Source organism: Pyrus communis, chromosome 14, assembly GCF_963583255.1.
Source record: "Pyrus communis chromosome 14, drPyrComm1.1, whole genome shotgun sequence".
NCBI classification, from domain to species: Eukaryota; Viridiplantae; Streptophyta; class Magnoliopsida; order Rosales; family Rosaceae; genus Pyrus; species Pyrus communis.
The window spans coordinates 15387373-15405160 of NC_084816.1; the positions used below are offsets into that span (position 1 = coordinate 15387373).

General features: G+C 37.4%; 1 protein-coding gene and 1 pseudogene across 2 annotated transcripts; both read right to left on the minus strand.

Moving 5' to 3' along the window:
* Nucleotides 1-5712: 5712 nt before the first annotated feature.
* Nucleotides 5713-8207, minus strand: LOC137714418 (F-box/kelch-repeat protein At3g06240-like; annotated as a pseudogene).
* Nucleotides 8208-9130: 923 nt separating this feature from the next.
* LOC137716479 (F-box/kelch-repeat protein At3g23880-like) lies at nt 9131-14250 on the minus strand. 2 transcript variants are annotated; one of them, XM_068455938.1, is made up of 5 exons: nt 14057-14250; nt 13849-13921; nt 10318-11541; nt 9588-9693; nt 9131-9480 (listed from the first exon to the last, which is right to left on the minus strand). In XM_068455938.1, exons 2-5 carry the CDS (start codon nt 13854-13856, stop codon nt 9457-9459), a joined length of 1362 nt encoding a protein of 453 aa, XP_068312039.1. In that variant the 5' UTR covers nt 13857-13921; nt 14057-14250; the 3' UTR covers nt 9131-9456. The 2 variants fall into 2 exon arrangements, with proteins under 2 accessions (XP_068312039.1, XP_068312040.1); XM_068455939.1 differs by lacking the exons at nt 13849-13921; nt 14057-14250 and having other exon boundaries at nt 10318-11549.
* Between the last annotated feature and the right edge of the window lie 3538 nt (nt 14251-17788).

A 17788-nucleotide genomic window follows, 5' to 3' on the forward strand; every position in this document is an offset into this window, starting at 1 on the left:
TTCGCAACTGAAATTCCAAACAAATTTTGAATAAAAATTCTTATAACGTCTAAACTATGAAGGTTTGGCATATAATCGTTCGATAAATAAACAACAAAAAAACATAGAAAAGCAAAGGAATTTTATGCATCAGAAAGACGATAGGTAGGGATTGATCACCAGCGATTTCGAAATGGCTTCGATCTTGGGTCTGGTAGCTTTGTGCTTCTCGAGAGAGATAGAGACAGTGAGGAGAGAGAAAGGACGTACAGAAATACGCAGGTACCGTGGTGGTGAGTCGGGGAAGCAGCTGAGGTTTTGACTCAGGGAATGGAGGAGGAGGGTCTTCGGTTAGTCTTCAGCGATCCCGGCCTTGAACGACTTCTAGAACTATTTATAGGCTTGCAAAAGTTTGGGTTTCATCCAATTATTAATTGAGCAAGGCCTAGAAAACGATCATCATGTCGTCGTTGTCTTGTAACTACTTCACTTGCATGTTAGGTATCTTAAGCTCGATTGTCAATAAAAATGAATTTAAATCATACTATTATTAGATTATTGAAAAGATAAATTCATCCCTTCAACGTAAAAAATATTATTTGCTAAAAAAAAAAAATATTCACATAGCGATCCCATATACCAACACGGCACCGAGCGGAACAAAGGGAATCACAGATGCTATGGGTGCTGAATGGAATAAAGGGATAGAAGATAAGTGATCTAAGTATGTTAAATGCTAAAATGAGAGCGTAGAAATTATTTTCCAGTAATAACAGAAATTCACTGCACTAAAAATCAAGAGGCAAGAGCAAAAATCACTCTCATGCAACATAAATAAATAAGAGGTATTTCCCCCAAACTTTAATTGGCGATCATCCTTCTAAACTTTTATAATTGGGCAATTTTCTGCTGAACTTTAACTTTAGCCGATTACTTCGAAAATTTTATAAATAGTCAATTTCCCCAACGATTAGATTTTAAAATTTTCATCCATCCATTTTTTCATTCTTTTTGTTCCATATAGTTGTCATGTGTTGTCTGACTAATCAAAATTGATGAAAAACTGGGTGAAATTTTTTAAAATCTAGCGTCAGAGGGAGAATTGGCTATTTATAAAAGTTCAGGAGGTAGTCGACTAAAATTGAAGTTTAAGAGAGAAATTGGCTAATTAATAAATTTTTGAGAAAAATTGACATCTCTATACGAGTTCGGGGACAAATCGATATAAATGCCATAAAACAAAGCAAATCAAGCTCGGTTGAAGTAATCCTAAAAAAAAACCCTACGTGAAAGCTACTTAAGAAGACGTTCACGAAATGTTTTTATAAATCCCAATGGAGGCAGGGCAGTTCATATACTGTTTGCTTTCCTCTTCTCATTCACTTTTGTTGCAAATCTTTATTTTTGCTCATGCTAGCCTTTGGCTACAATGCGCTTTGTGGTACATGTTCATCTTTGCTAGATGTAGGGCTGGTTAAGTATTGATGTGCTTTGAATAAAAGCTATTTTTGTTGTGCTGTGAGAATAAGCAGCTGTGAAATAAAGCAGCAGAGTATTTGATAAACTTTTTTGTAAAAGTGCTTTTGAAAAAAAAAAAAAAAAGCAGTATTATAGTGTTTGGTAAACATTTATGTAAAACAGATGTGAAAAAAAGCCGGTTTTTCAAATCTGGATTTTGCAGTTTCTTATTTTTGGCTTTTTTTTCACCCAAAACTGTGAAAAAAAGCTGAAGCTGAATGTTTACCAAACACAAAAATAGCTTTCAGCTTTTTTTTATACCAGCTTTTTTCAAAATCACCTCAGTACCAAACTAGGCCGTAGTAGATTCTATGGTTGCCCGGCTTCGACTTCTGGTGGTTAAGATTGTAAATTGGCTCATAAAGCTTGTGAGTGGCACATAATTTATTACGAGCCAGCTCGAGCAAGCCTTGAACTCGAATCGGTTTATAATGGGAGTCTTACGAATTCTCGTCCTATTCCACTAGTCTCTTGGATTTAATCCAGATACATCTCGTACAAAGTTCTGTTCCAAATTGTTAGATGCCTTGCCAGAGGGGTTTGTAGATGAGACCTACCAAGTAGGTACTAACTAAACTGAGAGGGAAGCCATTGACAAACCAGAAAAGCTTCAAGAACTTATTAGTATTCGAAGAAAACAGAAAGAGAAAGCAAAAGAGAGAGAGAGAGAGAGAGAGAGAGAGAGAGAGAGAGAGAGAGAGAGAGAGAGAGAGAGAGAAAGGAAGAATTCCTGAATGAAAAATGAAAAGTATTACATGCTTTATAACGGTAACAAAGCCAACTAATCCTAACTAACTAAAGTTGATGTGGCAATTCACTTGTTTCTAACTAACGCCATATTGCCACTTAGTACTACGGTCTATTGGTATTACTCGTCACTTGTACATAAGAGGTCTTAGGTTCAATTCTCACCAAAAGCGAATTTGAACCGCATTATTGCTAGCCCATTGTGAGGCTTAGCCCATCTCCTTCCTCTTAGTGTAGATAATATCGTTTGTTAAAAAAAAAATATTCATATTACAACCAATCCAATCCACTCTTAATTGATCCAATGAACAAATGACATGTGGATATTCCATTTTATTAGCTATTAGTAGGGAGTAGCAAATCTCTCTCATATATATCATATATGCTTATGTAATGTTCATGAAGGGTTTTTCTAATCTATATTGCATTTTCTGGTCCACTCCTTAATATACGTTGGCAGCAATCCCTTGAAACTTGGAAAATCTGCTTCCAAACATAGCCTTGAAGAGTACCGTCTCCAGAGGCCTCAATTTCGACAGACTTATTCCCATCGTTTCCAATGTCTGGACAAAGATAATATGTGAAGAATTGGCCAGGTCGACGAGGACCCTACACACTTTTTTAGCTGCAATTCTGGCTAGCTCGCACTCCTGCATCTTCCTCTCTGTAGATGATAGGTCCTCTGCTCAAGTTGCATTGCTTTTGCTGCCATCTCTTCCATCGTACCTGGTTGATCAAAACCTAACGTACAAACTAGCACTGAAGATCGAAGGTTAGGAACATACATCATAATTTCATTTTTCTTGGGCTGTTTTAATTTTTAGTCTGCTAATCCAACTCTTTAATTTGATCTTCATACAGTGGAGGCACTAAAACAGCTACCATGTTGTGTTAAAAGGCTTAGTTTATATATATATATATATATAAACATATATCTATATTTTTATGAAATTTTTTTCGATATAATTAAGCCCCTTAAACTTATTGTTAATGTCACTCATGTCTTATAAATTGCGTATTATACTAACACTGTCCCTTTAAACTTATTTTTAGTGTCATTGATGTCTTATAATAATAAACTTATTTTTAGTGTCATTGATGTCTTATAATAACGCTCTTAAACTTCCCACCACCCCTTGATTCCCCTGGAGAATTCCCTCTCACATGTTCATCAATGTCCAGACAATCAGGCTTCCCTAACCTGCCCCCTCCCCCCTTGACGACAACTGGCAACATTGATCCTACTCCGGAGCTCTAATTTCATCAGCGATTTCAATGGTTTCCTCTGCCCCCAGGTCTGGTGAAAGTTAATTTTGACCCGGCTTGGTCCTCAACAGATGCAGACGCAGTTATTGGTGCTACTGCAAGAGATTGTCATGGAAAGGTGCTCGCGAGCAGTAGCATTTGCAGGACTTCCTCTCTACTGGAAGCTGAACCTCGAGCTGCTTCACTGGCCATGACTGACCACCTCTCAGTAAAAATTTAGCCTCTGAATTGGCGCCTCAATCCCTCATACTCATACAGCAGAATTTCCAAAAGGCATGCAGCTTTCCACTCGATTTCCTGGTGTTGGAATCCTCGTGAAGCAAATCAAGCAGCTGATTTGGTTGCCTCACTAGCCTGGAAGAAGATGAGCGATGATCTATGGGTCTCACGTCCCCCATCTTCTTTGGGCATGTCCTCTCAAGAGACGCATGTGGGCGACACAATTCCCCCTACGAGAGTGTTAGCTACTCTTGTCAGTTTAAAATGCCTTTGTAACTCCATCATGCTCTTGTAAATTAGTTATTTGTTGTATCATGCATGCCTCTGTTGAATATTGAGCAATGTTGTTTATTGGAATGTAAACTTGCACCGCAAGTAAACCGCGCACCGCACTTTGGAATTTTGTTTGTAAATCTATATGAATTTGAGATGAACACAACGAAAATAAAGAGCATAAACGTATTTGGAATTTGTATTTGAGGGTGCAAAAGCGTAGTTGCCTTTCTCTCATTCATTCATCTTCAAATCTTACTACAAAAACACCGGCAGAGCCATATTAAGGGCTACCCTGGGCTGTAGCCCAGGTAGCTTTTGGTAGAAAATAAAATTTTACATGTAGTTTTTACTGATTTTCGAATGTAGCGCACCATATATTTAGTTACTAATTCAAACTCTATTGGTTTAATTATATAATATAGTTTACAAACCATCTTTTTTTCTCACATCTTTTTTCTCATCGCTTCTTGTAAATGTACAAGTTTGAATTTGTTTGAATAACGAAAATTCTTGGTTCATCTTGTGAAAATTTTCTTAAGTTAGCTGATACTGTGAAAAATTTTCTTTGTTTATAAAGATTTAAATCTTTAAGCTAGCCCATCTGGTAAAAAATTTCTAGCTCTGTCATTGTACAAAAACTTCATTCTCATCTGCACATAAGCATAAGTACAAAGCTTCCAAGGCTACAGTGGTGGAAACAATCCTAGCCCTTCATTTGTTTTAATCTAGAGCTTACACATGTCCTAGAAGACTCAGTCACAACTACTATTCTCAACTTTAAAACAAAAACTAGCCGTTATACTTCAAACCTCATCAGGTCATGCCTGGGAATTCTTAAGAGTGAAACGACTTATATTTCAACAACCTCTTGTATAGGAATTGAATGTGACACTAAAGTTCAGAGTGAATCCAATTCCCTCTTGTATAAATGAAAGGTTGAGGGGTCATTTGACTTTTTTGCAAGATTGCATTAATTTCTGAGTTGGCAAAGAAGCATAGGGTTGAAGTCTTGAAGACCTTGTACTTCACGTCTCATTATGCGACAAGTTTGATTTGCCTCGCTGCATATTTCAGTGCTATTCTTTGAAGAGTCGGCTAATCCAACATACAAAATGGCGCTGGAGATCGAAGGTTAGTGGCATACGTTATTCTTTTATGCCAATTCTCTCTCTTAACAAGGGGGTCCTATATACAACTGGTTTATTTCTACGGAGAGGCTACTGCCCCATAGAACTGGATTATTTCTATGGAGAAGCTACTGCGCCATAGAAACGGATGAATTACAAAGAAAGAAACAAGAGGAACATTTAAAAAAATATAGAGTAATGTTATTCATACCATGTTTTTATACCACATTTCTATCTATGCCACCTTAGGTGACATCTAATGTAGACAGCCACATCATTTGAAAAATTTGTAAAACCCAAGGAAAGGAAGGAGAAAGACTTCTCGTATACCACAATCATCATTTAATTAACTAGTTTTTCTTAATTATTAATTTAGTAAATAATGAGTTAACTTTAAAAATCTAATTAATTCAAATAATGTGGATGTCCACATCAAATGTCACCTAATGTAGTATGAAAACGTGGTACAAAAATATGGTATGAATAACATTACTAAAAAAAAATGATGAAATTACTAGAAGATTGTACTAAACAAGTAACCAAAAACCCCCTTCGCAAAACTTACTTAAAAAGGATAAGGTTAGACGTCCGCAAAATGTTTCCTAGAACAAGTTATCACTTGCAGTCTGGATCTCAATGGAGGGAACGCAGCTGCAGTCTTTGACGAGGAACATAGGGAAATAACTGATTCAGCATCGCGATAATCTTGTGACAAAACGTTGTAGGCACATTGAGAATCACCTGCCTCACACTGAAAGTAGTGATAACGAATTACGCATTCACCCCTCCAAAAAATGAATCATCTGGAAGGAAATTATATTGTTCAGACAGCACCGAAATCAATTACATGGATTCAAGAAAACAGAAAACATATAAAACACATAAACTATTGACAACTCACATAGGAATTTCGCTCGAACCACATATCAAAAGCATGCAATCTGTAATCAAGTTCTCTGGGCTTCGATTTACCAATGTGCTTCTTAGATTTCTTCCTGCCTCTTATCCGCAAATCAAATATAGGTAAAGCATATGCCACAATGAATTGGGAAAAACCAATTATCAATGATTTCTCATCTGAATCAGCTCCCTCCCAAAACATCCATGTATTATACAAATCCATAGTTAATAACAAGCTAGTTAACTCTAAATGCATCGAGAAGGCATCACTTTGATAGCCGAAGGATTGCATTCTGAGTAAACGACGTGCAACTTTCCTTGTACCACTAAATCAGAGACATTGAACTTACTACCGTTGCTTTAAAAAAATAAAAAAATAAAAAAATAAAACAAAAAACAAGAGAGAGAGAGATTGAACATGTTAGGTGTTGAGTCAGTTCATATGAAGGAACTTAAGAGCATTTGCTTTCACTGTTCTAAAATCTCTGCATAGGCGCTAGGCAGCTGGTTAGCTTTCCGACTAATCCCTACGCGTTTGAAAATCAAGAAATGGCGCCTAAACCGGCTTAGGCGCCCACCTAAGTCGCAATTCTCATTTATACAAAAAATAGATAACTTTCATTTTGCATTTTATTTTTCAATAAAATGTAAGAGACTTGTTGAATATTTGAATAAACACTCATTATAATTATATATTTGTCCCCATGTTTTCAATATGTTTTAGTACTTTATAATTTATGTCATTTTATTTCACAATTTATGTATCATAATATAATTGTGTATTTTTATAAGTATAAATAGACATTTATTTATATGATATATAATAAATTTATTTAAATCCGCCTAGTTCTCGTAGGCCCCTCCTAGCCACTTAGGCGCTAGGCCACGGCCCGCCGCCCGACTAGCGCCTAACATTTTTTAGAACCTTTGTTTTGTTGACAAAGTTCTAATAAGGAACATACTTTAATTCTTGAATCAGACTTCAACAAGTGTTTTGAGTATTACAATAGCAACGAGGGGCAATTCAATTACCGAAACTCAAAGCCAAAGGCTCGGTAATGTTCTGCAGTTCAGCGAACAAACAAACACACGTAAATCTGTTACCACTTGTTTTTTATGTAAAAGAAACCCAGCATTTATGTAACAAAACATAATCGAACAAACGTTCACATGTGGAGATTGACAGTTAAGATATGATATTATTTTGACAAATGCAATAAATTAAAGGCAATTGACTACAAGAAAAGAAAAATCAGCTTACATAAATAAAAAGTGGTTATAAAAACAACAGGAGAGAAGTGTAATTTAAGTACCTTTCCACTTCTTCTCCTTTTGCAACATCGTAGAGTGAAACAAAGGATGGACTGTAAGCAATTGCATGAAAAATTCTTGGGTGTGATCAGTAACTGTAGTTCGCCTGAAAGTTTTTGCTCCTTGATTGTAACAACCAACAAGCCGGCTGCCACTACGGTTGTTTTGTTCTTCCACGTATGCTATTAGGATTTCTCCATTACTCAAAAACATCATTGGCATGTACCCGAAACATAGTGGGGACAAGTTTTCGATGACAAGAATTTTAGTCCAGGACTGTTGAACCCCATAATCCTTCATAACCCAGAACTCTAATTTCGTTGACAGTTTATCATGCACACATAGAAGGAGACAACCTCCTAACTGTCCCAACTGTAAATAATTTGAATACCGCTCATGCATTGCTTCCACGATCCCAGGTGAGAGTGTAGGTGTGGGTAGCGATTGAAATTGTTCTCTTTCAAAATTGAAAGAATATATAGAAAACTCTGACAAGTCATATGGAGCCCAATGTTGAGCTCCGTGCAGAAAAGCGTCAAACGGTAACTGAATTGCTTCGTCTCTGTTTCTCTTAAGTATAGTTTGAGGAACACTTCCAATGCTTCTCCAAACTCATGTGCCAAGGGTGTATATCTCAGCCTCACGCTCACCATAGAATTCGTTGTTAGATGAGGTCGTTTGCAACACCTTGTACTCATCGGTTCCAATGCTATAACCAAGTGCAATAAAACCGCAGCGACGCCTACCGTTACTATTAGGTGGAATTGTGATGCACTCACCCAACATATGGTTGCACACATACAGGCCTTGAGAGAATATCCACCACCAAAACCTTCGGAAGATATTGGAATTTGCAAGGATCATTGGATTTCCATTCTTCTTTCTCTTTGTTTTTGCTGCTCGTCACTTCTTTGTTTGGATCTCGTTTCTTTAGATTCTTAGGGTTTCCTTGATTTCCTCTCGGCGGCATTGTGCCTGTAAATTTTATGCTCCAGAGAGAAGGGGAAATAAATAGATTAAAACCGAAGGGGATTCTGTTGCGTATTCACAAAAGAAAACACGGTGGTTGGTTTAGACTATAGGGTTTATATATCAAATCACAATAAAATAAAAATTAGACTTTCTTTTTTTTTTTTAATGGAAATTACAAATCACACATTTTTTAGATCGATACCGTGGTCCTTGAGTAGGAGTTCTTATTCAAATTGTTTGTTGCCGATTTACAGAACATCTTGTTTATAATTAATTATAACCGTTTATATTATAAATCGCTTTATAAAAATCGTCTACAAATAGTCAATTAAAATTAAGATTGTTTAGTCATCGAATTGTGTAAAAACACAACATAATTAATAAAAGCATTACGAACTGCTTATGAATTTGCTACAATAGATTGACTAAACGACCTTAGTTTTAATTCATTTTTTATTGAGATGTTGATTCATAATATGAACTGTTTTGATCATAAGCAAAGAGCTCTGTGATTCGAACACAAAGAGTTTTGAGTAGGAGTTCTTACTCATCCTTAAGTTGCCAAGCATTATCCTTCCGAAAAAGAATCGATGAGGATAAAATCAACAATTGAGTGCACAAAAATGACCATTTTCCACCATTACAATAAATCACCATTTGAAAAATCTCAAATCATACCTTATCTCGTCTATGTCATCCAAACTTCAAATTTGGAATTGAAATTCTAATAAACTCTAAGCTGTGAATTTAACGAATGAAATTTTTAAGTGAGGGGTTTTAGGTCTAGTGGTTTTCTTCTTTCAATTGTAAGTAAAAGGTCTTAGGTTTAGTGGTTTTCTTCTTTCACTTACATCCATGCTGCAATGATGAAATTAAGAGAAGATTGTACTAAACAAGTAACCAAAAAGCCCCCTTGGCAAAACTTACTTAAAAAGGATAAGGTTAGACATCGACAAAATGTTTCCTAAACCGAGTTATCTCTTGCAGCCTGGATCTCAATAGAGGGAGGGCAGCTGCAGTCTTTGACGAGGAACAAAAGGAAACAACTGATTCAGCATCGCGATAGTCTTGTGACAAAGCATTGTTGGCACATTGAGAATCACCTTCCTCCCACTGAAACTAGTGTTAACACATTACGCATTCACCCATCCAAAAAGTAAATCTCCTGGAAGGAAATCATATTGTTCAGCCATTAGGAGACAGCACCGAAATCAATTACATGGATTCAAGGAAACAGAAAACATATAAACACATAACCTATTGACAACTCACATAGGAATTTCGCTCGAACCACATATCAAAAGCATGCAATTTGAAGTCCAGTTCTGTGGGCTTCGATTTACCAATGTGCTTCTTAGATTTCTTCCTGTCTCTTATCCTGCAAATCAAATATAGGGTAAAGCATATGGTTACAATGAATTGGAAAAAACCAATTAGCAATGATTTCTCAGCTGAATCAGCTCCCTCCCAAAACATCCATATATTATACAAATCCATAGTTCATGGCAAGCTAGTTAACTCTAAATGTATCAAGATGGCATCACTGCGATGGCAGAAGGATTGCATTCTGAGTAAACGAGGTGCAACTTTCCTTGTACCACTAAATCAGAGACGTTGAACTTACTACCGTTGCTTTAAAAAAAAATAAAAAAAATAAAAAAGAAAAAGAAAAAGAGATATTGAACTTGTTGGGTGTTGAGTCAGTTAGCATTTGTTTTGTCGACGAAGTTCTAATAATGAACAACAAACTTCAATTCTTGAATCAGTTAAACTTCAACAAGCGTTTCAAGTATTACAATAGCAACAAGGGGCAATTCAATTACCGAAACTCAAAAATGTTCTGCAGTTCAGCGAACACAAACACGCATACATGCAGTACTGATGAGCTGAACTCATATTTAAACAAAGAAATCTGTTACCACTTGTTTTTTATGTAAAAGAAACCCATCACTTATGTAACAAAACATAGAAGAGAAGTGTATCTTAAGTGTAATTTAAGTACCTTTTGACTTCTTCTCCTTTTGCAACATCATTGAGTGAAACAAAGGATGGACTGTAAGCAATTGCATGAAAAAATTCTTGGGTGAGATCAGTAACTGTAGTTCGCCTGAAAGTTTTTGCTTCTTGATTGTAACAACCAACAAGCCGGCTGCCGCTACAGTTGTTTTGCTTTTCCACGTATGCTATTAGGATTTCTCCATTACTCAAAAACATAATTGGCATGTACCCAAAACATCTTGGGGACAAGTTATCAATGACAAGAATTTTAGTCCAAGACTGTTGGACCCCATATTCCTTCATAACCCAGAACTCTAATTTGGTAGACGGTTTATCATGCACACATAGAAGGAGACAACCTCCTAACTGTCCCAACTGTAAATAATCTGAATACCGCTCATGCATTGCTTCCACGATCCCAGGTGAGAGTGTAGGTGTGGGTAGCGATTGAAATTGTTCTCTTTCAAAATTGAAAGAATATATAGAAAACTCTGACAAGTCATATGGAGCCCAATGTTGAGCTCCGTGCAGAAAAGCGTCAAACGGTAACTGAATTGCTTCGTCTGTAGATCTATCAAGTATAGTTTGAGGAACACTTCCAAGGCTTCTCCAAACTCCTGTGCCAATGGTGTATATCTCAGCCTCACGCTCACCATAGAATTCGTTATTAGATGAGGTTGTTTGCAACACCTTGTATTCATTGGTCCCAATGTTATAACCAAGTGCAACAAAACCGCAGCGACGCCTACCATTATTAATAGGTGGAATTGCGATGCACTCGCCCAACACAGGGTTGCACACATACAGACCATCAGTTTCCGGTCCATACAAACAAAGTAAACCATCACAAGAGTTTATCAACTCGAACTCGAAACTGGGCAGTCTATTTTTGGAAGTGAAAATCATTTCTTTGACCCCAAAACCAGTACCAGCAGCACTTTCTACTATCTGGGCCAAATCAAGTTTTTTCACTGGAGAATGAGATTGCCAAACGTTCACCAATATCCCAATGGGTGATCTCGGAAGATGGAGACGAGCAAATCGAGGGTCAGAAATTATAGAAAGCCACTCTTTGCAAACGCACTTGCAGTTCAAGACGGTCTTGAAGCAGACTATCCTTGAGAGAATGTCCACCATCAAACCCCGCGGCAGATATTGAAATTTGCTCCTCATCACTGCTCTGTTTGTATTCTGTTCCAATGGATTATTAGGGTTTCTTTGATTTGCTCTCGGCATTAGGGCTGGGCAAACGGGGCCTGGACCCGCGGTTCGGGGCGGGTACGGGGCGGGTCCTGTTTTTAAAATTCTAAAACGGGGCGGGGCGGGTCGGGTCCATGTCATTTGCGGGGCGGGACGGGTCCTAATTGCTGAGGAAACGGGTCCCCGACCCGAACCGTTTCCACCTTCCAAAGATGCGTTGATTTAATCTGATCACTCTGTCTCTGCCTGCCAGACTCCCACACCCACAGTCGACTGACTCAACTTGACACCCCACTCCCCAAATCTCGTCTCCTCTCTCGTCTCAGACCTCGCTCGATCGTCTCAGAGTCAGACCTCACTCCGTCCAGATCCAACCCTCCGTTTCCTTCTCTCCCCTCTCGATTCTGCATGTTCCGCCTCCTTAGCTTCTGTTTGGTTTCCGAGAATCTGTTTTCCCGAGAAATTTTTTGATTTTGTTGTTTGTGTTGAGCTGTGCGTTTGGGACCTGGTTTTGTTTTGTTTGTCCTGGAATTTGTATAGCGTGATTGTTTAATTTAAATTTTCTTTTGGTTTTTTTGGAGATGATTAATTCTGTGCTTTTAAAAAATTGTAGGGCGGAAGAGATGGATCGTTACCAGAGAGTGGAGAAGCCGAGAGTGGAGACGCCTATCGATGAGAACGAGATTAGGATTACCAGTCAGGGCAGGATGCGCAAACATCACCTACGCCATGACCCTGCTTCAGGTCTCTCTCTCCCTCTCCTCTATTTTTTTTCTTCCATTTTTTGTGTTTAATTTCTGCTTTCGGATGCATAGAATTGAAAAAAAAAATTGAAAATAATGAAATTTTGTTGTGTATTATGATGAAACAAATTCAAACCCTGATGTTAATCTTGTGTGTTTACCTGCTGCTGTTGATTTTCTGCTCGTATGCGATTATATGGTAGTATATAATGCGTATGGAAGTTTGAGAATGCGTAGGGATGAATGAATAAAGATTGAATAGAGATTTCGGATTTATGTTAGGTTTTGATAAACCTATATTACTTGATACAGCACCTTAGATTTTGCTTATCCAAGAGACTTCGGATGTAATTTAGGTTATTTTAGACCTATATTAGTTATTACAATACCTTAGGTTTTCTTTATCTGCTTGTGCTGCATCCTTGCAGGAAAAAGGATCGGATGAAGTTGTGTTCAAGGCCATGGGAAGAGCCATCAACAAGACTGTAATGATTGTGGAGTTAATCAAGGTTATGTGTCTTGTTCTGAATCGTTATATATTGTTTGTGAGATGTTTGTTTCCGTTCTTGGATTAGGCTGACAAGATATTCTTATTACTGTTGTTTCAGAGAAGAATTGTTGGTCTTCATCAGAACACTACAATTGGGCTAAGAAATTATAGCAGAATAGTTGTATATGTTGTTACAGTCTGCAAGTATAAGTTGCTTGCTTTCATGTCGAAAATGAAACTCTGGTAAGCGCTCCCCAAGGCTCGTGAAGAGAAATACCAGTCAAGAATCAGAGTACTTGAAACACTTGCATCCGGAACCAGTGAGGAAAGTGAGGTATGAAACATTTTTCGAAAAATTAGATCAGGAGTTGACAGCTTCTCGTAAACATGTTTCAATGTGGAACCAATGTCTTATTTTCAAAGTGAAAATTTTCTGTTACAGCTTATCATGAACCATCTTCAGCAAATAAAGGTATATTTCGCAGACAATGAAAAAACATATTGCTGGTGTTTAGCAGTCAAAGAATACGTATAATTTTACTTGTAAACTGCGGTTGTTCAAGTTTAATAAGGTCTATGGTTCAGATGTAACTCAATGCAAAATACTTAGTTCTTGATTTAGTTGAAGTTTAGCCAGTGCTCCCGGGGAATAAGTTTAACCTACTCATTTAATAGATTCTTTACTTCATAACACGATTATGTATATCAGTGTAGGAAGTTGTTTATGGCTCTAATTGATTATATGATTATGGACTACTGCGATATAATTGCATAAGCTTTTTGATTGATTATTTGTACAATCTGTGAAGCTGTACAATTTTTTTTTTTTCTTTCAAACATAATTGCATAAGCTTTTTGATTGATTATTTGCAATCTGTGAATCTGTACAATTTTTTTTTTCTTTCAAACAACCAAAAAAAAAAAAAAAAAAAAAGGGACCCGTGGACCCGGCCCGAACCGGCCCGTTTCAACCGGGCCGGGTAATGTCCGGTTCTTATATTAAAAAATGTAATCCCCGGCCCGGCCCGCCCCGTTCCCTTTGAACCTAGGTCCGGTCCGGTCCCTTCAAAATTGGGCCCGGCCCGGCCCGTGCCCAGCCCTACTCGGCATTGTGTCTTTCGAGTTCCAGGTATCGAATCACACTATCTAGTCCAAAATTTCAAGCAAATTCGGATCTGAAATTCCCAACAAACTTTGAATTCAAATTCTAACAACGTCTAAACTGTGGAATTTTGAATATAATCGTTCCAGAAATAAACAATTCAACGAGAAAAGCGTAGTAATTTAACGAATCGAAAAGACGAGCTCACCAGCGATTTCGATATGGTTTTGATATTGGGTCTGGTAACTTGATGCTTCTAGAGAGAAAAAGAGACAGTGAGGAGAGAGAGAAGCCCTACAGAAACACGCAGGTGAGTCAGGGAAGCGGCTGAGGTTTTCGCTCAGGGAAGGGCGGAGGGTCGAGTTCTAGTTAAGCTATCACGCACTTCAGTGATTCTGAAACTCAAACCCTTCCCTATTTTTGGACGAGGAAATAACTTGAAATTTGGATAAAAATCAGAATTTATAAATTATATTTACCAATTCTTTTGTTTGCATTCATAAATATAGAAATTTAAAATTTCCGTCTGGAAAAAGAACTTGAAATTTGAGACCTCCAATTTTCAAGTTTAAATCTATATAAATATGTGTCATTTCTCAATTTTTAGGAATGAAAATTTAAAAATAACAAATTCCGTATTCAAATTTCATTATTCTTTTAAATTAACCAAATAAGAAAACTCATAAATTTAAGAAAATAAAATTCCATCGTTCAATTGTCTTAACCTCGCACACTAGCAATGGGAATGGTGAAATTATTGGGCTTTTCATCATTGCCTCTTGAATTAGATATCATTTTATAGAAGAGATACAACGTATCTTCCCATCAATTCTCTCTACAATAACTCATGAGCGTGGCATTCATGAGAGAGACAATTAAGTGGGGTGTATTGTCAAACACCTTGCGAGCATGACTGAGTGACTCGTATAAAGTACGCCGATTAGGCTCCATGCCCTCACTCAACATTGCATTTAAATACCTCTGCCATCATATATTGGTTGTAGTGCATAATGTCATTAAATATAGCCACATAGGACTTGAAACTTTCATGTACACCAAATTCCTTCATGCTATAAAACAACTTAAGATAGTTTTGAATAATGACAGTCCTATGGTAGCCTTCCTTAACGATGTCGTTCTATGTTTTTATAGTTCAGGACCAAAATGACGTCGTTTTAGTCTGGGTATTTAAAAAAATAAAATGCATAAAAAGTAGTGAAGCATAAGAACAAATGCGGCAAAGTAGCGCAACAGTTTCAGTGACAATTCAAAGGGGCTAAATCTTCACTCTCAATGACAATTTCTGACAATTAAAGGGGCGAACGCCCCTCCTGTCTCCATGTAGCTTTGCCATGGCTATGGTCACTAACTATTGGCTAGCTATACCTTAGTCCTCCATTTATATACCCAATACTAGTCGTCCATTTATATACCCAATACTAAAAAGTAAAAAATATCTAGGTTGTGTTTGTTATACTGGACTATCTCAGACTGGACTAACTTCATGAATTAAGTTAGATTAGCTTGACATGAACTTAGCATTATAAGAATAATGAAGTGTTTAGTATAGTACCTAACTAATCTACAAACAAAAATAGTTTTTAGGCCTAAATTTAAATTCTATTTCATTTAAACAAACAAATAAAATAAAATAAAAAACAAATATGATATTAATTTTCACCCCAACCATTTTCCTTCCGTTAATCTCTAGATGATTTTGTTTTCTGGTCAGACTCTAACTCTCTTATCTCTCACTCTCTCCCCCTTCACTTCCTCTCACGGACTCCATGATTTTCTGGTCAGAGGCTGCGGTGCAGGCGTCGGATGATGGAGATGAGGCATCATGTTGCTCAGGTTCGTTAGAGAGGGAAACTTGGGTTCTAGGTTCGTCAGTTCTCATAAGAGGGAGAGATATCAATTTGAAGCAAAGAGGAGGTTGGGTTTGCAGAATGGTAGAGATCGGCGAGAGCCGTTTCTAATCTGTTGATCACTTGTTTGTACCAAAATTGCATAATTGGTCTGTGCAATCAAGGTTGTTGAGTGGACATAACTCCCAACTGTTGGATGGAAAAGTAAAGCTAATTTTGTTATTAATAAAGGATAATATTATGGTTTTTATCATAATAATTATCTTTTAATATGATTCATCTTGACATTTTCTGATACGGAGTAAATAGCTAGGATTCAAATTATCTCCACTCTAGAAGCAATAACAGAGTTCAAGTTAACTTGGGTTTGCTAGCAGGGGACGCTTAGATTGGAATAGCTTGGAGTAGGAGATTAGCACAAAGATTTTAAAGATGGGGTTATTGGTCAAAAAGATTGGGTTGCATTTGCATGCAGCGTGAGGCCATGGAGACTAATTCCATGCAATTAAGCAATTAAGAGTCCAATTTGAAGAAATTACCAATGTGAGTGGTGTTTGATTAATGTCGTGCATGTCCCTGATGCGCTATTGGTTTAGTTATAACAACAAGATGGTCGGAGATAAAGTTGGGATTGTATGTGGTCTTGATTTCACAAACAAGTTCGAGAGGTTGGCAATCTTTGAAGTTATTAAAGATAATACTATGAGGAATATTATTTTTTATTGCTTTGGTGCCGCGGCAAATCATCATTCAACATGGCCGCAAAGTGAGGTGTTATTAGGTTACTTAATATGAACTAGCAGTCTTGTCTTCAGGCTCTAGAACCCAAAGGCCGAGACGTGTTCTTTCCTCGGCCACAGTTGTAAGATCAAGAAGTCAGCAGCGCGTCCAACACCACATCAACACTCATTCACTCCCCGGCCGAGCTCGGTCGACGAGTTGGCACGCCCCGCATTCGACCTAATAACGTAGTTAGCTTATTCGGCCTACGCGCCACGTAGGCTAGGTTGTTTTAGGATCAACATCACTGCTCCAAAACGAGATGATGGTGGCATCGTTGCTCCATCTATGCAGCTCCGTTGTAGAAGCTGTTGAGTCCATGACCAAACTTCTAAGATATTCGTATTCCGATCCACCTTACTCTACCCATATATCGTTGATTTCAAGGATGATATACGACGACATTGCTTGTCCATTTTATAGCATTTGGTCATTATATCATCCTTGTCTGTTGGCATAATCTCAATACTATATCTACACTAAATTTATTCACATAGATCGTTGGGTTTCAAGGATGAGATATAACAACAACATTACTTGTACAGCCCCTTATATCACGTGGTTGTTATATCATCCTTGTATGTTGGCATAATCTCAATATAAAGTCTACGTATCGTTATATCATCCTTATGTGGTCGTTGTATCATTCTTCTTGGTTGACATTATCATTATATATCATATGCCATTGATATATAATTTGTACATCGTCATCTATCCCGCAATTTTATGTATATTGTTGCATCCAAATATACCCCTCTATTATCAATCAGCCGTTAGTTCCAACATTATAACGCAAAAGACAGGATGTTTATTAGACGATATAGGGTGACTAATGCTGCATATGGATATTAGACGATATGAGGTGATTAATGCTGCCAGATTTTATGTTCCCTTCTTCCATGGGATTCTCTATTAAGTCTAATCCCTTAATTTGACAAAGATTGACATCTAGATGACTTGTTGATAGTTGTGTGCTAGCTACTTCATGCACTCCTTTAATTTAAGGAGTGACAACTTTAGGGTTTACTGGGTTAGTAGGATTTGCCAAGGTAGGGTTGCTTCTAACCTTCTACCTCATTATATATCCCCCCTTGTACATTCAATCAATATATTAAAAATACATTCAAACAAATGTTATCATCATATTACTAACAAGATGCTTGTGTCTAGGAATGTAAGATTTGAGGAAACAGACACCTATTTCTCCAAGGAGGCTACTCACTCCCAAGAAGGGGAGCTAATGTGTGATTTATTTCCCTTGCTTGCGTGCATTGATCACTCAGTGCACTTGG

Excerpts from the sequence above, each read along its gene's own strand:
- LOC137716479 (XM_068455938.1), bottom strand. Across the intron at positions 9,694-10,317 it reads AAAGGAGAAGAAGTCAAAAG|GATAAGAGACAGGAAGAAAT; the intron begins GTACTTAAATTA and ends TTTGATTTGCAG. Across the intron at positions 9,481-9,587 it reads GGTTCGAGCGAAATTCCTAT|GAGATTTACTTTTTGGATGG; the intron begins GTGAGTTGTCAA and ends ATTTCCTTCCAG.